The sequence below is a fragment of the Vespa velutina genome, chromosome 9 (genome assembly GCF_912470025.1).
Source record: "Vespa velutina chromosome 9, iVesVel2.1, whole genome shotgun sequence".
NCBI lineage: Eukaryota > Metazoa > Arthropoda > Insecta > Hymenoptera > Vespidae > Vespa > Vespa velutina.
In genome coordinates, this window is record NC_062196.1 from 2,654,668 (window position 1) to 2,680,904 (window position 26,237).

At 30.4% G+C, this 26,237-nt stretch overlaps 1 protein-coding gene across 14 annotated transcripts in view; it reads right to left on the bottom strand.

The window, feature by feature from the left end:
* The window catches only part of LOC124951543 (venom dipeptidyl peptidase 4), a 277,366-nt gene that overhangs the window by 49,952 nt on the left and 201,177 nt on the right, over positions 1-26,237 (bottom strand). For all 14 annotated transcript variants that reach the window (XM_047500074.1, XM_047500086.1, XM_047500085.1 and 11 more), the window contains 2 exons: positions 18,455-18,549; positions 16,158-16,232 (listed from right to left, as the gene is read on the bottom strand). In XM_047500074.1, coding sequence (XP_047356030.1) covers positions 16,158-16,232; positions 18,455-18,549 — 170 coding nt within the window. The remainder of the gene's footprint in view (positions 1-16,157; positions 16,233-18,454; positions 18,550-26,237) is intronic.

Consider the following 26,237-nt stretch of genomic DNA (forward strand, 5'->3'; position numbering starts at 1 on the left):
TATCAAAATATTTCTTAAAGAATATTTTCGATAAATATCATAGACATATATTTTAACCTTTCGCGAATCCTTTTGCACGAGTTATACTTAATTCTCAACGAAATGAATGTACATCGGTTCATTCGTTCTCGGTTGGCTAGATTCCAAGGTCGATGTAGAGGTGGAAAGGGTAAGAGAAAGGTATGATATAAATTGTTTGCTTCCGAGACAGGTTAAAGGAAACTAACTACGATGAGAAAAAATATAATGTAACGTTGTTGTGTATCAGGAACCATTAATAGCATATAAGTTGGCATCTTCTTAGGTAAAAGGTTTCCTTTTCATCTAATTTACATTTTATTGTATATCCCAATACATATCTAGTAATATCTTAATATTAAATCAATCCAAATAAAAATTAATAATTAATAATTAATGAAAAATATAAATGTGTATTTTTAAATAAATATGAAAATTTATTGATACATTTATTAGTTAATAAGAAATTAATTTGAAAATTATTTACAAGAAAATTAGTGATGATAAATGTATGATTTTACGTGATATTAATGGTTTACGAAAATAACATATAATAAATGATTCGTAACAAATTATTAAATAATTTTAACTAATAGGGTGGCTAGATAAAACAAATTTTATTACCCTTTGAATTAATTTTGATGAAAATTAATTCTATTATATTCTATAATGCAATATTCGTGAGAAGATATTGAAAATGAATAATTCAATCGAATGAGAACCAAAATTGTTTGTTAATTATCAAAATTAATGAAGACAACGTGTTTGTTCGATCGAAATTACACCAGGCGTGATATTTCACATGCACGTGTGAAATTAAAAAAACATTAAATCTTATCATTGTTAGTTTATCGTTAATCGATTTAATAAAAAAAATAAATTTGATGAATGATGATCTGTTAAAGAAACTCTATCGAAGCAAATTGTTTTATTTTTAATATTGTCTTTTTCATTTTGTTTTGGAAAGGAATAATCCTTTAATACAGAATTATATTCATGGTCACGATCATAGATGGTATTCATAATTTAACAAAGCTCAAATGAATTATCGTTAATTTTGCATGAAAGATACCTGAGGCTGACCGTTGCAGCTGTAATTTCAAGATGATTTGCCGCGAGTATCGAAAATTTTGGCCCACCGAAATGTAGTCTCACCTTTAAATCACGAAGTGCCAGATGCACGAGCCTTCGACCTCCTGTATCAGCATACGCATACTAATCTTCAACCTTTATTGAGTACGGGCCGAGTGTTTTCGATTATTGCTGACTGCTATGTGATATTTGAGTCGATAACCATCTCGTGTTTCTCTTTTCGAATATTCACGAATCTCTTTGATAAAACCATTAATTAAATGTTCCGTTAAAATAGAAAACGTCAAAAATTCAATTTGAATTTCATTTATATTTTTTTAATACGATTATCCAGATTTGTTTAATAATTTGCTTATTTTACGCCGTTAATATGTCGACGAAATGTAACTTTGTTTGCGTTAAATTGTTTTAAATGACAATTGTAAAGTTAATATATTTGATATAGAAAGAAAGACGGTGAATGTCAGAGAGCAAACTCTTTTTCATAGTCCATTTATCCCAGATTAAAACTTCTTTCTGTGAAGTTGGAATCACATAAATTTCAAAGTCACTTAAAATTACTCTCCCGTTGAAAGAAACTTCGATGAAATACACATAATCCTACGTAAAGGAACAGAGTTGAAGCTTAAGTTTACCGTGAAAAGATGTTGACTTACTAAAAGTACTAGTCTTTACTATATCTAATTTATATTTAACTTGAAACGTTTGTTTTCAAGATAGAGTTATTATATCAAAATTTGACGATAACTTCAATTGAATTATTTTTTCTTTCATATTTCTATATTCACCATTTAAAAATACACATTTGATTATTATAGATAATATAAATTTAAAGATTTTCTAATCTTCGATCTATAATTTTTTTCGATCTATAATCTTATTCGATCTATAATCCTACTATTGTTTTCATTTCCTTTTGTTTAGATCCAATAATTGAAGTTTCTGTAACATGTTTTAACGATAGGAACAAGTTTTAAGCTTCCATTAGAGATGATAGTTTTTGACAGTGTCACAGAATAATTTCTTCAATTGGAGTACATAATAGCACTTTCAATAGTCAATGATTATCATTATTATTATTACTATATAGATTACTAAATTAATAGAACATCTATATTTCGTGTTTGTGTCCTTTGATTTATATTTTTCGTTCATTTGTTATCATCAATTGATTTATCATTGTCAAATTTTGTTGAATTTGTGTACTTTCAAAATTAAATTAAATATAAATTATATAAACGTAATATACACGAGATAATTACGTTTCTATTTAAAATTATGGTGAATAATATTTAACGTATTTCATTCTTTAATACTATTACGAATTTCTTCATTTATCGATAGATTAAATGTGCGAAAACAGAAAACGAGAAAGAGAGAGAGAGAGAGAGAGAGAGGGAGAGAAAGAGATATAAATACATTGATTGTATGGGGAGTTAAACGAGTTGGATGACAGAATTTAAGAGAAGAATAATTTTTCAGAATATCCGATTAATCGAATCTTTAACGGCATCTATGATAGAGAAATTTCAAAAGAAATTTTGATTAATCTTAATTGTAATGAATTAAACGCGAACGATGCTATAAACATTCTCACAGAATTAATAATAATATTAATATTTCCTTTATTCTTTATAATGATCGATTTAGAAAGAAAAATACTCGATGTAAATAATGATAAATAAAAATAATATTCTATGCGGGCAACAACGATGACGAAAATAATGTTTATTTTTTTTTTTTTTTTTTCTGCATATTAATAAAGTTCCACAAACGTTTGCGATATTGTTTACGCGATGATAGAAATTTTATCTGTGAGAAACGTGAATGAAAAATTTTTTTAATATAATACAGGAAAAGTTTTTGCTTGCGTCACGAATACGCGTTGCGGTTTTAAAACCACGTAAGGGGTCATTCGTGTGTATCAAAACCGGAAACCAACAATTTCAGGACAAATATTTTGTCAGTAGGAATAGAGAATATATATCTTTTTTTATACACGAGACGATATCCTGCAGCTGTTATCCTATGTTTCTACATTTCCAAAGATTTTTTGTTTTTACTTTTTTTTTGTTTTTTTTTTTTTTCTTTTTTGTTATACTTAAGCGGAGATCATAAGCACGAGATTTTACTATTATTTTTTTTTCCTTTTCTTTTTTCTTTTTTCTTTTCTTTTTTTTTTTTTAATATATACAATTTCATTTTTCTCATATTACATCCGTGCATATATATATATATATATATATATATATATATATATATATATATTAAATACAAATTGATCGAATTTGTTAGAAATGAAGAAGTGGGGATAATGCCAAGTATTATAGAGATCGAGCTTTCGCACGTGACGCATGAAAGGTCGCATGTCAGAGCGCTTTAATGTACGTTAAGCTTCGGATTAATTCTTCGTAGTGCTGGCATTGAAGCCCACGGGCATGGGGATACCGGGTGAATAGACTTCGAGTGCAGATGACCGGTCATTTTTTAAGCGTTCGTCACAGCCGGCGACGGGAGCTGGGTGCATGCTCGTTTCCGAACATCGACGTTTTCTGTCGTTTTCGTCGATTACCATCGTATGGCGAATACGAATATTTCAACGTCCGTGAGTTGAATCATTTTTTTACATACGAAAAATACTTTTCTTCGTGTACTTGAGTCAGTGCAAGATAAGTAATAATTCAACGACCGTAATATTATAATTAATAACACGATATAATTAAATAATAATGTTACATATTTAATGAAACGAAAAAAAGAAAAGGAACGAATTATGGTCGCAGTACACGGGACGAAGAAATTATTTTAATTATCATGAATTCTTTTGAGAAATATTATTTACAGAAGTTCTATGATACGGAGAAGTTTTATAATATAATAGTAATAATTATTTTGCACTATTTAAGTCAATTGTATTTTTTTTTTTTTGTTTCTTTTTTTTTTTTTTTTTTTTTTTTTTTAATGAAATAATACGTTTCTTGATCGGATTGGTCGATGTAACTCGACATTTTTTATAAAAAAGTATAAACTTATTTACTGCTGAAAAATTAAATTAATTTAATTAATTTAAGAGATATTTAAATTTAAATATTACTAATAAAACAATAAAGAGATGCGAGTGAAGTATAATAAGAGTAATAGTAAACAAAATATGACAAAAAATAGTTCGAGTTTTTAATCATTCAATTTCGTACATTACTGATCTTATATTTTCGTATTTTAATTAAACAAACTAAAATTTCTATAATTATGATTAAAAATTGAAATGATTTTATTATCTATATTTATGTCTTTATTTCAAAAAGAAACGAAAAAATTTACTTTTAAAAGTTATTAACAAAATCGATTTTATTATACCGATATTATTATAATATTAAATAAATAAATAATAAATTACAATTGAAATATTTGTCTTAAATATTTACGATTTTCCGTTCCGAAGATATACCTCTTGAAAGATTTCCATTCATAATTCGTATACTACAGCTATTCTTAGTAATAATAGTAGTAGTAGTAGAATCGCGTAAATTTTCGGAATTTATATAAGTCAGTGTGTCACGAACCAATTTGAATGAAATTATATATGACAATGGGCCTACGTAAACTTTTTTTTATCTTTGGAACTAAAAGTCGTAAAAACTTAAATCAAATACTATTTCAAAGGGCAGAATTGTTTTCATTTTTCAATGTATGGTTAATAATTAATTAACAATTTGTTATAAACAATTTTTATAAACAAATTCATACGACCTAAAGTTACTTTATTTTGTCAAAAAACAAAAAAAAAAAAAAGAAAGAAAGAAATTAAGGTTGCGTCTGATTTCCAAAATTAATAAACAAATTACTTTTTTTTTTTACCAAAGTAACAATATTGTTACACATCATTAATAATCATGTCTTGCATTTACATGGAAATATCTCTGAAACAAAAGAAACTAAAATCGAAGATCATCAGAATTTTTTCCATTTTTTCAATATATTGTTAATAATTAATTAACAATTTGTTATAAACAATATTTCTAAACAAAATTCATACGAACTAAATTTATCTTATTTTGTCAAAAAATTACGTTATATTACGAGTGATTTATAAAATTACATGAATTAATAAATAATTGATAAACAAATTACTGTTTTATAAAAAAAAAACTTTTTTCTACATGATTAATATCCACAGTATGCCATTTACAACAGGAATAAACTAAAAATCGTAGAAACTTGAAAGAAGTAAAAAAAAGTAAATGTTAAGTAAACGCAAGATAAGCGCAAAGTAAGCTCCTGGTAAATATCTCGTAAATAAACGTTTGTAAATATCTCCTAAACTAATAATTATTTGACACGCATGGATTAATACTTTTTTTATAGAAAATTTCGAGCGGCATCAACTTATGTAATCTAAAAACGTACGATTTCATCAAAACAAAAAAAAAAAAAAAGAAAAAAAAAAGAACCACAGTTGAACTTCACGAATCCACATATAAAAAAAATATTGCTGCCATATTATGGACTCCTCTGTATTATACGATTTATCTGAACGAAGATTCTTTGTATCTTTGAAAAAAAAAAAGATATTTAAAGTTATCAAATTTATTCAACCACCTTGTATTTTGGTCAAACTTCGACACGTATATCGATGAATATCTCAAAGAAACGACTTTGAGGATGTATCCGTGATCACATAAATGTACCTATTACTGATACGTGTTCGGTCCTAAGTGCACTCTCTTCTCTATACACCATAAAGTTGAATGATAATCATTAATCTCATATCGTCGTGCGGAATGCTCCAATATGGAACCAGCTTAGACTTCAAATAACTGAAGATATTCTCTCTCTCTCTCTCTCTCTCTCTCTCTCTCTCGTATATACAACTACATACGTGACAACGTTGAACGACACTATTGCTATTCGCATTTATCCCACTCGGAACAAATCACTGCGACGATCTATCTGCTCCGCTTCGTTCTATCCTCTACCATTTCTCTATTCTCACATTCTCTCTCTCTCTCTTTCTCTCTCTCTCTCTCTCTCTCTCTTTCTCTCTCTCTCTCTCTCACTCATTCACTCTCTCTCTTCATCGTGCTTTGTTCTATTCCGCTCTCGTTTCATTCTGCATACATACGTATACATATACACATGCACAAATATCAACAAAGCAAGTCACGAGAGCATACTAACACGTATGCTCACAATACCGACGAGCAAGCTCGTTCTCTGGAATTTAGATACGTTAATGACATTGTTCGAAAGCCAAGCTGTACAAGCTACTCCCCCCCTCTTCCTCTCTTTCTATCTTTCTCTCTCTCTCTCTCTCTCTCTCTCTCTCTCTCTCTCTCTCTCTCTCTCTTTTCATGTGACAAGATGTGTTGGATTTGGATTCGTTCCTTGCTGCCGTATTAGCCCGTATCAAGCTATGTTATGCCAATAGTTGTTTAGAATATATATATATATATATATATATATATATATATATTCTATCTCTTGTATTATATATATATATATATATATATATATATATATATATATATGTATATATATCTGTATACGTTTAATAGAACACTCGTTGAATCCTGTTGTCATAAAAATAATGTTCATAAAGATTATTTACAGATTTTTATAATAATTGTCTTATAGAACATTATTGGTGCATCATCTGAAATCTGCATTAACTTATTACTTTCTTTTCTTTTTTTTTTTCTGTTGCTTTTCTCTTTCGCAAATAACATTCCAACTATTTATTTTATCTATCTTTCTCTTTAACGAAGAATTAATCGACGTAACAAGTATAGAAACTCAATTCACATCGAACAGTACTGTAAAGAGGAAAATTGTTCATCACATCAAGAATCGGTGGTTTCATTCTATTCTTGATGCTTACTGCTCGTGTTAAATGAACGAGGCGAGCATTCAAATTCGTTTACGAAATCGATACGCAACGTTCTATCGAGCTCAAATCACGCTGACGTTTTTATGGTTGGACTCCAGATTTGAATGCCGTTAGAAACGTTTATTCTATTGTCTTTTGTGTATCCTCTTTTGCCTATCGTACAATTAATACAAATTGAAGAAAAAAAAGAACGAAAAAAATTAATTTCAAAAGTTTCAAATTTTAGTTTTATTTTATTTTATTATTTCTTTTTTTAATATTTTTAAATATCCACTTTTTGACAACTATTACAGAGTTTCAAAAAAAGAGTAGAAACATGATTTAATATCCCAGATGACAACATATGTATGTATATACATGTCTATACAAATAACGGGTGTCCCAAAAGATTTGGCCGTACGTCAAGAGCGGTCCCATAGAACAACTATTTAATGTTTTTTTTTTTTTTTTTTTTTTTTTTTATTTATGGATATTTCAAAGCCAAATATTTGACAGATTTTGTATGACCAGCAGGTATATTATTTAAACATTTATGAAAATTACAAACCTTAGATCCAATTGAATTATCATTACCGGTATTTTATTAGTTAAATTAAATGACAAAAAACTAATTTTGCAGTATTTAAATCTATCAAAGGCTAAATAGACCGTTTCGTATCTTGTATGATAAGTGACTGGATGACCAACTTCAAGACCCTGTGATGTCGTAAGTTGGCCTTTGGCAACAGTCATTGATTATCATACCGAATTCCCTCGGTATGCTCATGAAGTATGGATCAAATCTTTTGGGACACTCTGTAGTTATATACTATAGCTACATATATGCTCTGATATAGTATAGCTACATATATATATATATATATATATATATATATATATATATATATATATATATATACATAAATGCTCTGATGGTAAACGTTCTTCGTTTTCCCGTGCAAACAGCCTTCTCATCGTAATTGATTGACCTCCTATATTCCACCGAGTATCATTATGCGAACATGCACGTCCTCCGACGCCTTCAAAGGCTTCTATCCATTTTCCATTAGTGTATTAATTAATTAACGACCGACTTTGGCAACGGCCCGAAGAGCACTTATTCTTTTGAAGCCACTGCTATCATCTTTACGATGGAGACTAATGTGAGTCCTCCAGGGAAGAGGTTATGCGATCGCAATTTCTGTCCGATGTCTTTTTACGTAAAATGATTAACGAGCGATGAAGAGACATCGATATACACCGGAGAAACTTTTATTAACTATCTTTATTTTTAATCTTTCCTTTATGAAGCTACTTGTCACCGTGAAAAGTTAATCGCTAATAATTGTACGCTGGACATGAGAAGATAATAAGATAATTGTTATTATTATTCCAATCTAAATAATTTCTTCGCGATGGATATATTTCAATTTTCTTTTTTTTTTTTTTTTTTTTTTTTTTTAAATTGTTATTACAAGTTTAAATATAGTTAGAATATTTGTAATTATGAATAATGATTATTTAACATTTTCGTAAAGGTAATTCCGAACATCTAGTTAAGTTCCTCTTTATTAAAGTTAATACATCAATAACGGCGAGATTTATTAAATTGTTGTGGTACACTGGAACAAATATCGAAAGATTAATTTTCATGTCCCTAGATAACGTTTGCGGTTACAACGCCTAGTTGATGGATCATAGAAATTGGAGAACCAACGTTATGGTTAGTTCCTGGTTGTTGTAGGTTGCCATGGCACAATTTGTTAAATAGAAACGCCGAGATTCAAGTGCTTCGTTTACAATGAATAGAAACAAGTAAATCACTATTATTACTAAACCGAAAAATCGTTTGAACTTTTTCACGGGCATACACACAAAAGATCAATCTTTATATCTATTCTGACTAAATTTAAAATGTTATTCGCTCGCTTAAATGCCATCTAAATCCTGTTGGTTTAACACTCTTTATAGGAAGAAAAAAAAAAAAAAGGAACTATAGTCATATATTTTTATAGTAATCGTCGAAAATAAATTGCAGAATGTCCTTGTATTATATTCTCGAGTACAAACAATAGCTACGTCGTACACATGGATCGTGATCGGTCATTTCGTTTACACTCTGAAAGGTAGTTGCAAACATTTCGTTAGGATCACTGGGCAGTTTACACCGAAATCGTTGCTCGTCCTGTTTGATGGCGATGTCCGATTAATGTTACGGCCTCGAGAAACACATGTGCGTAACTACCTGTATACGGTTCTCTCTAGCACTCATGGGATTCGCGTGCACATGGCGAAATCACCACTTCCTGACGTTGAACGATTTTATGCCATCGATGTGTTTCTCTCAGAACGTTTCCGATGCTGACAATGTAAATACGTTATGCATTTTGACAAATGTCACTTCCGTTTTATATTTCCAAGTACACTATTGTTATATATCTACATATATATATATATATATATATATATATATATATATAAATATAAAATGTATTTGATATACCATCTATTTCATCTTCATAAAATATCCCTAGTAAAAATTGTATAAACATTCAGCGTGAAATTTGTGTGTAGTAAGCTATATTCTCATAAAAATTTATTTTATTAATTTTCTTGCTTTCTTTTTTTTTTCTCTCTCTCTTTTTTTTTTTTTTTTTTTTTTTTTTTTTTTTTTTTTTTTTTTTTTTTTTTTTTTTTTTTAATCATACATTTAATGAACGATCGAATGAAATTCAATTAGGTTTGTTATCAATGCGAAAAATATTTCAATGAGTATTAATTGATTGATAATAATCGTTAAATATTAGATAATCCAAAATTCTATGAATTATTATTATGGATCCTAGTAATTATACTTAAGCATTTAGAACGTAAATTTTCAATTGAGGAGAATGAGAGAGAATACGTAGAATTGCATTGATAAGATAAGAAAAAGACAAAGAGAGAGAGAGAAAGAGAGAGAGAGAAGAGAAAAGAGAACGAAAGAGAGAGAAAGAGAGAGAGAGAAGAGAAAAGAGAACGAGAGAACGAGAGAGAGAGAGAGAGAGAGAGAGAGAGAGAGAGGGAGAGAGAGAGAGAGAGAGAGAGAGAGAGAGAGAGTAAAGTACACGAGAGTTTGCGAAAGAAAAATTCGATTGTGAACGTTCCTTGGGAACTCGCCAAGATCGTTTCTCCAAAGCGGGAGGAGACAATTCGAGTAATTCATAATTCTATTTCAGTAGATGCCTGGTAGGTATGCGGTTATTGATTTCTCCGATAGAAATTGAAGAATTTGATATTATCGAATTACCAAGGGTCTTATATTTAATCCCGAAGAAATAAATGAGTATAATGTGCAAAGTCGTTAGCGATGACGAAATTAAGTCGGCTATAGAAAGTATTATTATTCTTCGTGGAAAAAAAATGGGGAGAAAATATGAACGTCTTTATTGAACAAGTATTATCATAGTCAATGGAAAAGTCTTCAAATGAAAGTCTTCAAAAAGGAAAAAAAAAAAAATAATTCATTCATCATTCATATTAATTTTGTTGATTACACGAATTAAATGATAAATCGTTAGAATTAACGATTGCTTAATAAATAAATATTTTACTTTAAAATCATGAATAATTTCTTTTTTCTATTATTTTTTTTTTTTTTTTTTTTTTTTTATTATTATTTTGTCGAACTAATTAGATTATTCTTGAGATTAAAAAAAAAAAAAAAGAAAAAAAAAATCCCTATAATTTCTCTTTAAATGCGATAAGTGTGTTTCGTCGTTATTATTGATCTCCACTACTAGTTACAGCTTGAGCTTATACTACTTTAACTCGTTAGTAGACGTTATTGACTCTTACAACTTGCAGTGGTCGTTAACTCGGACTGCTTACTTTCTAAACTGCTATACATTACCTACTTAAAACTAGCGAAAAGTTAAGAAGAAATGTTTCAGTAAAATGTTACAAGACATTGTTTTAAAACTTGTTTATTTTAAAATATAGAGTAACAAAAGAAAAACAGAAAAAGATATTTTCTTCAAAAGGAATAATTTCAAATATACAAAAGATACAAAACTTTTTCGATACTGATAAGCTTTCGTATCTGTATCGATATTATCTTTTTTGTCGTTCGAATTTACTATCATAATTTAACGAGAAATATAATATTATAATCCTTTAATATATGTGTGTCAGAAATTTTTAAAAAGATTTACTTTTATCATATTTATATATGTAATCAAATTATTTTACCATGTTTTATTATTTATTTGATTGAAAACATGAAAACCAACATTATCAGATACTTTGCTCTTTATGTTTGTGTGTATATTCCGCCTTTTCCCTCTCTCTCTCTCTCTCTCTCTCTCTCTCTCTCTTTCTCTTTCTCTCTTTCTTTCCGTATTTGTTTATTGATACCCAAACATACTACATTTATTCTATTGTGTTAATAATTAACGGTAAACTAATTGATTATTATATAATTATACAGGTAGATTTCAAAGGAAATTCGTAATGATGATATATATGTATCTTCGATAGTTTTATTTATTAATTGAAAATTAATGGTTTTAATTGAAATTGATAATCATTCATTGCATAAACGTTTTGTTCGTTTAAATCTACGATTCTTATTATATGATTTTTTTTTTTTAATTTTTATAAACATGAATAATAATTTACTATTCTCTATTATTTATTATAATTATTAAGAATGTATATTCTTTTTTTTTTCTTTCCTTTACAATTGATTTAAATATCATCACGTAATAGTTCATCGAATAGTCGATAATACGAAGTATTGTATTATCCTCTTGTGCATGTTTCTCGAATATAAGCATTTATATACCTGATAATCCTTCGGCCGTTAGTAGCATAATCCTACGATTTTGCACCGACGGCATTCGATTAACGGCGGATAGCACATATATCGAATAAGGTAATCCTTTACTTAGCATTTATGATAACAGAAAAAAGTAAATAGAAATAAAAATATGAAATAATATTTATTTATAGAAAAACATACGATATACGATTTTTTAATAAATATATATTTAGTTTTGATCGTATAAAAAGTACTATGATTTATTTATTAATAATGTACATATATATAATTATATATATATACTTATTTATTAATAATATATATGTGTGTGTGTGTATGTATATTTATTCGATCATTTCTTAAAACTTTATTATAATTACAGCTTTTTCCCTTTTGTTTAGAAAAACAAGAATAGTGATCATGCTAAACGACATTTTCGATCAAAATTGCGAATGTAACAAACGAGATAATGAAATTAATATTATCTATATTTTCGAATATTCTATATTTTCGAATAAATCGTAAAAGTATATATATATATATATATATATATATATATATATATATATATACATATTATTATTGCTCGATTTTAGAGTTGGTTTGGCAAATTACGAACTGCTGTCCTATTTTGTATATTTCGACGCCAGATGCTTCATATCAGTGGCTATTCCATAGTACCTCGATAACCATTTCTACAGATTATATATCGAGCTCTATATTCATAAATATGAGATACGAAGTTTACTTCATTTTAAATTGCTTTGTAAATTCTGTAAATTCTCTACTGTTAATTTGAACATGATAATGCGTTAATTTAATCGATATACCTTAAAATGAATATTCCGTAAATCCATATTCATAAAAATATAAATAAAATATTTCACATTTATAAAATAAATATTAAAAAAAAAAATCCTACAGAGAGAAAGAGAGAGAAAAGAGAGAGAGGAATATATTCTTAAAATACGAAAGATAATCTTTTAATTTGATATTATAAAAATGTATGAATAAGTATAAATGAATTCAATTGAATCCTCTAGAGAAATTAAGGACTGACAAATGAAAAACATCCCTTACTGATCGAGATCGTGAAAGTCGAGTACTCTGAGAGAAAATATTATCTTTTTATATATTCGGATGTAATCCCGCTTCTGTCCCGGGTGAACGTAATTTAGAATCTTACGTGCTGCAATAAGGACACTTTAGTCGCGGATCATTGTCATAAACGTACGGAGAGTGAAGAATTTACGTGAAGGTCAGGAATTCTGACAGAGGCATGCACATAAAGGGTGTTTAATTAAAATGTATTAAACATTTTTTTCTCGAGTTAATAACGAGTTTTTTTATCGATGTTTTACGAACGAACACAAATGATAATAAAAAAGGACAACGTAAAAAAATAAGAAACAGGAAACAAAAAGAAAAGGAGGAAAGTAACAATTCTGTAGTTTTGTTATAGTCGCAATTATTTTCATTTGCAATCGCCATTTCAATCTATATTCTCTGATAGAAGATAGGAATCAAATTGATTTAGTTTTCAATACTTCTGTGATAAAACGTAACGTATATGCATTTCGTAACGTTATAGCGATTAATTGAAAATTATCCATGATTATCTGCAGTTTCGTTCCCTTTCTTTTTTTTTCTTTTTTTTTAATTTATTAACTATTCTGTTTAATAATTATTGACTTTGTCGTCTGATCTATAACTGCGTTAACCGACGGCGTCTATCGTAATTACATATTTTCGATAAATAGTTAGGTACTTTGTGTTGTCATCAAACATTATCGATTTTCTTTGAGTGACAATCTGAAACTATGAATATTACAAACTAATATTCCCTTTTTCACCTTAATTATCTATGATCATAAAGTTACTGAATGCTTTAACGATAACCAATGAACATTTTGTAAATAAGTGTATTCTATAAACTTTTGCATATACATATATATATATATATATATATATATATATATGTATATATATACAGTAGAAGAAATTCCTAATATACCCTATAGAAATTCGTGTATGAGCTAATGTGTATGGATTTGAATATGTGTAGGAAAGAAAAAGAAATAGAAAAATAGAGAATGAATAGAGGAAGAGGGAAAATGAAGATGACAAAGATATACGTGGATATATATATATGCATACATACATACATACATACATACATACATACATACATACATACATATATACATATATACATGCATGCATATATATATATATATATATATATATATATATATGTATGCATACGATATATATATCTACGGCACAGCAGTAATGTATGCAATTGGGCCGACTAGCATGTACGTTCTGTTGTTGGTTGAGAATGGTCGGAAGTGATCGCAGGGGGTTGGGTTGGAAGAGAGTGGTGGCGGTGGTGGAGGTGGAGGAGGTGGAGGAGGTGAATGAGGAGAATGAGGAGAGAGGACGATGGTCTGTTCGTACACAATCGTAGAATCCTATAGTCTCGGTTGGCGTTGCGCGCGTCAGGTATTATATGGTGTTTAGTTTGCCTCGTATCGTACATGCGCGTCAACGTGCAGGCGTACACAATGTGGTTTGACTTTCCACACTCGCGATTACACCGAATTAACTTGATATGCAAATATTACTATACATACATCGAGTATTTAACGTTGTTTCGCTCGTGACCATATCTAACGATATGACAACATTAAATAATTGATTTTGTTAAATAACTTTTCAATAACGTAAGTATCCAATTGATTCTATAGAAGAATGAAATTTTTTTCAATTTGAATTAATCCAATCGAAGTTTCGAAGATTCGACAAGATATATCTCAAAAGTAACCTAATATATACATTCGCAATCGATCGATCGATCGAGTTAGAACGACGAGCTAGAAATAATCGAATATTCGTGTTCGTATAGTAACTCTACGAAAGGAGGAACGAAATTCCTCTGGTTGCACGTTATATTCCCGAAAATTAACGAGAATTCGTGCGACGAACTTTGGAAGATCCGAGAACGATGGAAGATCGAACAAATTACGTTCCTTTCCTCCGAAACGAGCTTCACGAACGAGATATCGCTCCTTTTTTTTTTTTTTTCTTTCTTTCTTTTTCTTTTTCTTCCCTTTTCCTTTCTTTTTCCTTCTTCGACGTTGCTGCTCGAACTCATTGTCAGTCGAGGGAATTTTATTATCCAACGGGCGGATCTGGGAGGTCGAGGCCGCAACTCGTACGAGAATTGCGGTCCTTCGCTCGAAAATCTACACCTGCCACATGACTACCAATTTTCTTGGATGCGACCAAATTCTCTTTCCAGGATGAAGGAAGAGGAAGAGAAAAAAGTAGAAAAAGTAGAAAAAGAAGAAGAAGATTTGGTAATATAAGAAAAAGGTTTCCTAGGGTTTTGGAGTAAGGGACTAACAATAGATAGATAGACAAATTGAAAAAAGGAGATAGATAGAAAGATAGATAGATAAATATATAGATAGATAGATAGAGATAAAGAGAGAGATAGAGAGAGAGAGAGAGAGAGAGAGAGAGAGAAAATAGAATGAAGTAAGCAAGGATGGAGAATGGACTTTACTACTACCCTCGTAAGTCTTTAGAGCGTATAAGCGAAAGACGATGACATCAAGGCCAGCGTTGTATGTCAACCGCTTTGTTAACAAGAACGCTGACCTCTGGTTTAGTCGAGCTTCGCTTACTGTCACCTACGAGCCCGTTCGTCACATTACTGACAGCGCAAAATCTCGAATTATCTGCTTGAATGCAATCACAGACCATTGTGTTTTCGTCCCTGTCGCTGATCTCTCCCATCTCCCTCTAACTCCCTCTCTCTTACCTCGAGTCCGCCACTTCCCCCACCTCATATCCCACTCTCATACCTCCTGATTCCCTCGCTCACGTCCTTTCATTCGCATGCAAATCGCATTGCGGATTACGCGTGTATACCTGCTGTAAGCTCGCACGCGATAATCTTTTTTAATGGCATTCAAACGATAGCTTGCATTTTCTCTATTTTCTTTTTTTTTTTCCCCCTTTTTCTTTTTTACTATCCTTTTTCCCTCTTTTTTTTGTCCCACTTTTTCTTTTTCACAAATCGAGTATTCCGATGAGTATTTTGTGCCGATCGATCGACTCAGACTAATTGATTTCATTTTGATTTTTAAACTTTAGATTAGGTTAAGAAAGGAGAATGAATGTTTTTTTTTTTTTTTTTTATATACAAAAATCGCCTTTTACTATCTTCTTCTTAAGCTTTCCTCTTTTAACGCAAAAAGTAATATGGACTTAATATAGGAGTGATAAAGGATACTCAATTAGAAGGTTAACTATGATTCATGAATTACAATTATGTAGTAATACGACATTATATTTGATTAAAATTCTTACCTTTTGATAGTTAATAGCAAGTAGAAGATATTTCCGGTCGGCAGATATTTGATGATCAAAGCTGGACAGGAGCGCCTGTATATAATAAAGAAAAAAAAAAGTACGAATTAAAATAAAATTGTGTAACAAGAGAAAGGGGTAGAAAAGAGAGAGAGAGAGAGAGAGAGATTAAAAAAAAGAAAAAAAAAAGAAAAAAAAACAAATAAAAAACAGGAAAGGTGAAATCCTCCAATGAGAGTGTAATTATCGCAAAGCTTCCTACTACGCACGTCTGGGAATAATTCGAAAACTTACGCGGCTATAATTTCGATTAATAATTCCAATTAACTTGTGGGACCTAGCGGCACTCATTAAACGTTATAAATCGTGTCGCGCGAATCGTGCACGAAATTAAAAAGTTACTTGAAGTTATAAAATGCGAAACGCGTCAACTAGTTTCATGTAGGGGGAAAAAAAAAGAAAGAAAAAAAAAAAAGAAAGAGAAGAGAAAGAAAGAAAAGAGAAAGGGAGGAAGGTAGGTGAAAATTAAATAAGAGAAACGAAATAGAGAGAAAAAAAAAAAAAAAAGAGGGAGAAATATCGTTTCCACGACTTTTATACAAATGGACGTATAAGGATGCTCGGTTTTATTTTTAAAGATTGTGACATTCTTGAATGAATGAAGGACTCTTAAATAAAATATCTTTATTGAACGATTGCCTAATTGTTTTCACAATTAAATCGTCTTTAAATCGATCTCACGAAATTTATACATTAACAAAATCATATCTCTTTTCTTTTAATAAAATTAATACCGGAGATTCGCCAATTTTATGCGATGTTTTTGAAGAAAAATTATTTTTAAGTAACTTTCAAAGGTACGCGCGCTGAAGTGTCGATAATTGGTAAAAAACAAAGAAAAAAAAAAAAAAAGAAAAGAAAAGAAAAGAAAGAGAAGTTAGAAAAGAAAAAAAAAAACGCTATGTCAAAAGTTAGAAAAAGTAAGCATTAAATTCGTTAAAACGAGACTCGAATGAAGCGCGATTGCCGTTAGGCGAACTCGCCAACTTCTAATCGGCTTTAGTCCATTCTCCTTGTTTAAAATCGTTCCCGTTAAAACAAACCCAAAACTTGCGCATTTTCCTACCCTCCTTACGAAATATGCTTAACCATCGCCTTTACTGGCTTAACGCATTTAGTTTATCCACAATGTTTATAGAGAGAAAATAATTAGAAAAGATATGCTTTAAATCAAGAAGAATATAATACACACAGTTTTATACTGTTGACATTTAATATATAATGTTATATTCATTAATATTACTAACTTATTCTCGTTTTAATGGAATATTTTTAAATGATTTTCCGACAAAATAATTCACCCATGAGAATTAAAAACTCAGATTACTTTAATAGATCTATCATTTTTTCTATTTTACCACATCTTTTCATGCTTTTTCCAATTTCTTTTTTTTTTTTTTTTTTTATTTTTCGTTTTATTCATACTAGATCTCAAACGATGATTAAATTGTTCATTGACACGATCGAACTTATGGATGACCTGTTTCCTTGTTTTTTTTTTTTCTCTTTTTTTGTCCTATTTTCTTTTTTTTTTTTTTGTCCTTTTATTTTTTTTCAATGGCAAAAGAAATACATATATCTAAATTAAAAATAGCCGCGCGGAACAATATCGTAAGACCAGTCATTAATCATCTTCTAATGGTCGACCCGTGGTAAACGGTAAGGCGTGTTGCCAGCGATCAATTACTCACGTCACGACTTGATAAATAACGAGCAATTACTGTAGGATTCGTCTGTTGTTCTCGATTCCCGAGAAAGCTGCAGGAGAATTACATGAATTACGGATGAATATCAGCGATGCACGAAAGCGACGATCCATGTTTTAGAACGAAAAATAATTTCAGTTCGATCGTGTGTATACATATATATAATATCGTATATATATATATACGATATCAATGTATATACATGTGTATATATATATTTTTTTTTTTTTATTTATATAAACTTTCTTTATTTTAACACGAATATTTTATTTTTGCAAATAAACCAAGAAGATTATATCTATTTCGTATCGAACGGTGAAAAGGAAAGGAAATATGTTTTTTGATCGATCGATTGAATTATCAAAATCCAAACGAAAAATTATAAAAGTCGACAATAATCTCTTATCGTTACTTCGATTAATTGATAACGGCAAGTTACCCTTAGTTTTTCCCCTTTGATGAAAATAAAAAAAAATTGAAAAAAATTCAAATCGAAACTTAAGTATCTTATTTGAATTTTGATATACTTACGGTGTTGGTCATATTGAGGATGATCTTAGAAGATGCCGATTCGACGTTATAGATAAGAAGATTCCCAATTTCGTCACGATAAAGGATCTCGTTTCCTAAAAGAGAAAATAGTAATGAGTGTGTTAGAAAATATCTATAATGTAAAAAATTTTCGCGTACAAATAGATTAGTTACAACTTTCCATATAATGTATTTGAATAGGATCAAACATAAGACAAATATATACGTAGTTTTAGAGAAGGAGCAGATGAAGGAGTATTCAAGTAGTCGAATAGTTAAGAAAATCTTTCATTTGAAATACAACACTAGCCTTATGCAAGCTCTTAGAACTAACAAGGAACATCTCCATTGGCTATTCCGAGGATTCCCATCACACAATCCAATCCGTAAGGCCTCGAGCGTTGCATTACGAGAAACCGTGGAGCATCGTAATGGAGAAGCAGAATCCTGTAGAATCCGATAAAGCGGTTGATGTCGACAAAGATTAGATAGCCGTCGTTGCGAGACTAGAATTTCTCTTGGGGTATGGGAAATCCTGTAAAGCGACGTTTCGAGAATAGACGTTGTTAATCGATGCGCCTTGAATTCGGTTTACTTTTATTTCCTTTTCGTTTTTTCTTTTCTTTTTTTTTTTTTTTTCTATTTCTCTCTTACTCTCCTTCTTTTTTCTTTTTCGTCAACTAGTAGAAACAAATATTTTACCCTCTCTTTACATGAATCTACGTGTTGGCTAGATCGAAGATTGACTTAAAGAACGTAGTTACTTTCTCTTTCCTTTTTCTTTTTTTCTATTTTTTTTTTTTTTTGCTATGAAATCAGCACCACTATTAGAATTATAGGATTATAAAAACAGTATTGTGTGATTAAGTGTATAGGATTTTTTTTTTTTTTTTTTTTTTTTTTTTGATTTCATTGCTTCGCAGTCGTCGGTGTATCTTTATCAGAAGATATTAACAATCAAACGAGTTTGGATCTATCGAACGATATATGTATATATGAATGAAAGAACTTTTGCACATTTTTCGTTTCAATGAAAACTTCTTCTTACTCATCCTTTCACAAACATTATCAGAGAAACGCAAACGATTTCTCTCGTTCGAATAGATTCGAAATCCATCGCGTGGAAACATTACGCTCTCGTACTTTATCGATGCTTCGTAATTTTGCTCGGAGCGATTTCGAAAGAGAAACGTTGGACAGAATGACGGATTGCAGCGTAGACTTTTGATACTTATCGTTTTGGAAATGCTGGTAGCATCGATTCTAGAGCGAGCGAGCAAGCGAGCGGATGGAGAGAAAGAGAGAGAGAGAGAGAGAGAGAGAGAGAGAAAACGATATATATGTCATTGTGCTTTACCGATTCTCCAACGGTCTTAAAACTACGAATCGTTTCTTTCTTAGCCGGATTTCGAACGTTCTTTCTTCTTTTTCTTCTTCTTCTTCTTTTTTTCTTTTTCCTTGATTTTTTGCAGATCACGTCGTGAACCATTTTTTTCAGTACGTAACATTTAGCTTCAAATCCAATTTTATTTGCGGTGATGTGAAAAAAAAGGATCAGTCATAATATGCGCAAGTACGCACGCACACACACACACACACACACACACACATACATACACACATAAATAAATATAAAAATTTGTTAAAAACAAATTTCATATGATATTTAAATAATGACTTAAATTTTATGTTACTAGCTTCAATATTTCATTGATAAATTTTTACAGATATTTTGCTATCCCTTTAAGTATTGTGCTATCCTCTCATGTTCATCTTTTCCATCGATTTAATCCAGTCATAGAAATATTCAATTTTCCACGCAAACGAAATATCAAATTTTATCGTGAAAGTTTTTTTATTTCTTCTTTTTTTTTTTTTTTCTTTTTTCTTTTTTTTCGGCGTCCATCTAACCGAGAACGGTTAGAGCCTTTCGAAACCTTCGGAAACGAGTCATCCAACCGATACGAAATTAATACAGGAACTGGATAGAGTTTAACGGAGTGTGCAATTGAGAATCAGAACTCAACATTGTAAATCCGATTACTTCCGATTAAAGCATCGATTTGCTACAGAATATTACAAGAAGATTATGTTTGGAAAAGAAAAACATATATGTAATGTCACGCAACATTTGACATTTGACCGTATTATCTATATACAGGTAATATGTCAATCAATGACATATACAAATTATTCTTTTATATCTATCTATATATTCGTAACGTTTTCTACTTTACCGCAAAACTAATCGTCTTACATTTCTATTTCTTTCATTTTATCCGAATCCTATTAAAGTATTATTTTAATTGGTCGAATATTAAATTGAAGGAAAAAAAAAAAAAAGATTGAACGATTTACAATCTTTCATTTTATGAACAATTCAATAGAAATTAAAAATATTACTTTATGAGCGTTCAATTTTATCCTATAAGCGCGAGTTCAAAGATTATTCGAAATTATCGAAGCGCAATCAGTGTGCAAAAAGTATTGTTCAAAATTGTTGATTGATAAAAAAAAAGGTATACAAAATAAAAGAAAAAAAAAAAACTTTTGGATCGATATCAAACAATTTCCGAATGTAAACACTCGAAATATTAAAAGGAACAAAAGGACGAAAAAAATAAAAAAGGAAAAAAAAAATCTGGCATTTGATGGAAATTTCATAGATATGACATCAATAACAAGATGTCCGTCATGGTGTTACGATTGGTAATGATAGAAGTAGCATTCGCATAACGTGTGGACACGTCGATCACCTCGATGGACCATGAAATCCGAGGCAGTCGCGCGAAAGCGAATTTCCATGAAAATCGACGAAATGCTAGCCGAATTGCGCGCGAGAGATGGAGAGAATCGAGACACCGTTACGTTCCTGGCTTTGCGTGTGAGTGCGTGCATCCGTGATGGGATTGCATCGGATATTAAAGGGTTACGTAATTCACCGCTCGCACATCGCGAATTACAGAAGGACGAAGTACTGTACCTGTTATCTATGTCCTAGGACAATACTTTCACGAGTATAACCATTAATGCGCGTCGACATAACTCTCTTTGTCATTCTAACATTCTCCTTCATTTATTTTATCTTACTTTCTGTCTTTATATATATATATATATATATATATATATATATATATATATATATATATATATATAGAGAGAGAGAGAGAGAGAGAGAGAGAGAGAGAGAGAAGGAGAGAGAAAGGGGGAGAAATAAAATAGATATATTTTGAAAGATGTACAAGATGCAATTACGAAGAAAAGAAAAAGGAAATACTTCCAAGTTTTAATATTCTCGAAACTCACATCGATCTTCGTGACAAAATACGAAGCCACGAATAGTTTATCGTCGCAAAAAAATATCCATTGACATTATCTAAGAAAATAACTCTACTCCATCTTAATAATTCTCATTGCTTTTCCGATTAATAATTATTATTGTATATTAAAATATCGATATATTTACATTTCAAATAATTTGTTCATTTAATTGTTAAAGTTTTGTTAAATATATATATTTTTCGTTAAATAAATATTTATTCGTCGAATATATATTTTAAATATTATATATATATAATAATAATAATAATAATAATAATAATATAATAAAATTTTTCTCGAGATAACGAGCACATCATTATTCAGTAATTATATCTCGGAACTCATCGCAAAAAGAAGAAAAAAGAAAAGCCGAATCGTTCTCGATCCATTATAAAATTTTTCGCACGGGTCACTATTCGTCCGAGCTTCGCGTCTTTTTAACGTATCGTTCATTTCCTCTAAAGGATGCTCATTACTCGTGTTATTTTATCGTATCGCGAGCATTATTCATTTTCAACGATAAACCATTGCAACTGCGAAGATCGTTATGACGCCAGTTTTTCACGTTTCCGCGTTCGAAAAAATGTAGCAATAGATCACTAGATCGTTATAAAATACGTACGATAAGGATTATCATATCATAGATCATTCAGATCTGTTAAAAGATTGTTGCAAACGTGCACGAATAAAGCTCGATCAAATATTTACTCAAAACAATAGAAAACTTTTAAATTTTATTCAGTCGGAGACACATATTAATTTCAATCTAAAATCAATTTTTTACGTTTGTTTTCTGCAATAAAGAAAGAAAAAAGAAAAGGAAAGAAAGGAGATCGGGTGGGACTAAGTCTCGTAATAGGGGCTGAAAGATTCATTTTAATAAAATTCTATTTCATTTTATTTCACGGCTTTAACGCTTTGGTGCTTGGGCGATGATTGTAATATTGAACATAAAAAATAAAGAAGAGAGACGATAAAAAGAAATTGTCGGTTGAAATGCAGCAGAGGTCGACTGAATGATTTATTGAGAAATCCAAATGACAAAAAGCTTTTCAACAAGGAAGGGAGAAAAGAAGAAAAAAAAAGAAAAAAAAAAAAAAAAATAAAGAAATAAAAACCTATTCGCATGTATATTGCGTTTCATATATATCCTCTTTATTAGCACTATATTTATTAATGCAATACAACGGGGAGATATTGTATTATTTCCTCCAATTCAATATTGCTATTAACAATTATTATACATATATTCAATATGACAACGCAATTATACTAATTATTCGAAATAGACATTCATTACGTATAATTAATCAAAATATATATAATTTGATAGTAGGAACGTTCATAATATGATCATTCTCAAAGGACTCATAAAAATTCCAACCGTTTTATACGAGATATTTTTTCCTTTTTACTTCATAAAAAAAAAAAAAAAAAAAAAAAAAAAAAGAGAACAAAAAAAAAAAACAAAGAACAAAAAAGAAAAAACAAGTTACAAATCAAAAGAAGATTTTAGATCGAACCGAAATATTTAATGAAAATATTAGACGATGGAAAAACATGAAAGAGCAAGGCAAAGGTTGTGCTTCCACATTCCATTTGTTGTGTGTATTGTGTGTGTGTGTGTGTCTGTATGTCCAAGCAGGTAGGGACGATATTTCGAACGATAAAAGGAGAATGTAAGAGAAGATATATCGAAGCAACGAGTGACACGTATACCAAGAGAGGCTGCCCAGTGGGACCTGTTACCAGAAGATAACAATGATTCTCACGGCCTGAAGCCAACCAACTGGTAGTTCTATTCTCCTAAACTACTAAACTATATATATATATATATATATATATATATATATATATATATAAAACAAGAAATTGAGAGAGACAAAGAGATAAAAAGAGAAAGAGAGAAAGAGAAAGGAAGAAAGAAAAAGAAAGAGAGAAAAGCAAAGCTTTTCGAAACGATCGTTTAGTTCGTATTGTCGTGGTCTTCGCACACCGTTTACGATCATCCCCAGGAATCGGACGCATTTCCCGTATAGGGAAAAGCCTCCCATGGGTATGTTTCTACTACGCTTTTCTGGTCGAAACGAAAGCTCCTGTACATTTGTGAATGTTCGTCGATGCTTCGAATGGTTTTTGTTTTTCTCCTTGACGTTACTTAAAGCTCGTGGGAATGTTGAAAATTATGGACAAATTCCACAGATCAATAACATTTATATATGTAGATATACACACACATATATATATATATATATGCATATATATATACATATATACATATATATGTATATATAAATATGTATATAGTATATCTATATCTATATCTATATCTATATCTATATCTACTATTCATACGATTCGCCATTCGAATAGTTATAGCCAATGTTTCCTTCTATAGCTCCACGATTGCTATCACGAACAGGAAACTGAGAGACAGTGCGTGTACCTGTATTTCCGTGTGCGTTCGGGTATAAATAAATGGTGGCAGCGATAGGCGCTAGCAGATCGGTAGATTTTGTAGTAGGGAAGAAACCTATGATCGATTGCCCACGGACAATGCAATCGAAACGGAAATTGAATGCGAACTTTCTTTCTGTTTTCATTTTTTCTTCTTCTTCTTCTTTTTTGTTGTTGTTGTTGTTGTTGTTCTGGTCTTCTTCATTATCTCAACGTTATTGCGTTTAATCTTTTTTTTTTCTCTCTCTGCAAATTAATAATAATTCCAATAATTTAACTCAATCGTAATTCGTGACTTTCTTCTTCGATATTTTCTTTTTTTTCTTCTTACTTCTCGTTTCGAATCCTTAGATTGAAGAAAATTAAATTCAACGAGATAATAATGATAATTAGATTATTATCGATTTGTTTTTGTATCGAATTTATTTTTACATTGTATGATCAGATAACTTTTTATAATATTTTATACGAATTCCTTTTCGGGTCATTATTGATATCAATTAAATTGATAAAATCAATAGTCAAAGGAAAAGATCGTTAAAGAAATAATAAAGATTTAAGAGGGGAAAATATTTATTTAATCTAACGAATCGAGTAAAAGAAATTATGCGATCAGGGAGAAGCATCGATTCGATCCACGGAATTAAAGCAAACGAATTTTAGTGGTTGAAGGGAGGAGTAGGGGGGGGGGAGGGGGGAGAAAGGAAGTAGTAAAAGAAAAAACCAGTAAAAAAAAAAAAAACCGACTAGGACTAGGTAAAAAAAAGGAAACGTAAAGGAAATGCCGAAGCACCGAAGCGCTATTTTAAGAGGAAAGTTTTGTCTCCGCCGGTAGAAACGAATTTAATCAGTGGCCATTATGCGTGCTCCGAAGTCGGAACGATACAGCTTCTGCCAAAGTTTCTTTGGGTCTACTTCTCGCACCAACGATTCAAGAAAGGAGTAGTGAAATGGTATATATCTACGCGTCCTCTTGATTACCAATTACTACAGGAGAAAACTTGTCCGTAACATTTCTACGTTCCGTTTCTTTCCTATTGTACTTTAATTAACGACAGTTTTTTTAGTTTTTTTTTTTTTTTTTTTTTTTTTTTTTTTTTTTTTTTTTTTTTTTTTTTTTTTTACAACGTCCCTTATTTAAACGAACTTCATAACTGCCAATGTGGAACCATCAATTAATGCTTGGGCAGATAGCAGCTCGATCTTCTTCCGGCTTTTAACTATCTCAAGGTCATTCTCAATGGTTAAAAAGAGAAAATGCCTTTCAGGTATGAAGACGCCATACTTATAAAATAAAGTGAACCCGTTTCGAGGAAAATAAAAAGTAAAGAAAAGAAAAAGAAGAAAAAGAAGAAGAAGAAGAAGAAGAAGAAGAAGAAGAAGAAGAAGAAATAAGAAGAAGAAATAAAAAGAGTACTTGGTCGTTTCTCTTCTCACAGCTAATTAGCTTCTTTCGTTGGTATCGATCGATTCTAGATAGTTGAGAATGAAACGACAAGAAAGACAAGTGGTAAGAGAGTAGTTATTAAAAGAAAAAAAAAAAAAAAAAAAAGAAAAGAAAAATGAACAAAAGAAAAGAATATAATAACTTAAAAAATGTAAATATTTATTATATACTCATATGGACTACAATTTCTAATAATGGAAATTCCCCGCTATAAGCTATAATTAGTAAGAGATAGATAGATAGAGATAGCGATATGGGGATAAAGATAGATAGATAGATAGATAGATGGATAGAGAGAGAGATAGAGAGAGAGATAGAGAGAGAGAGAGAGAGAGAGAGAGAGAGAGAACTCGTGAATACAACGAGACAGTCCCCTTGCTACTCCCATCGGCAGGGAGATCACGGCTATTGTCGCAAATTGGGGGATCGCGATACCCGGATATACTCACACTACGTGTCCTGCCTGGCCTTTCTCACCCCCTCTCGTTTCCTCTATCAGCGTTAATTTCCCTCTACTCTGCTTCCATCTTCTCTACCACCAACTACACAACCGCCTAC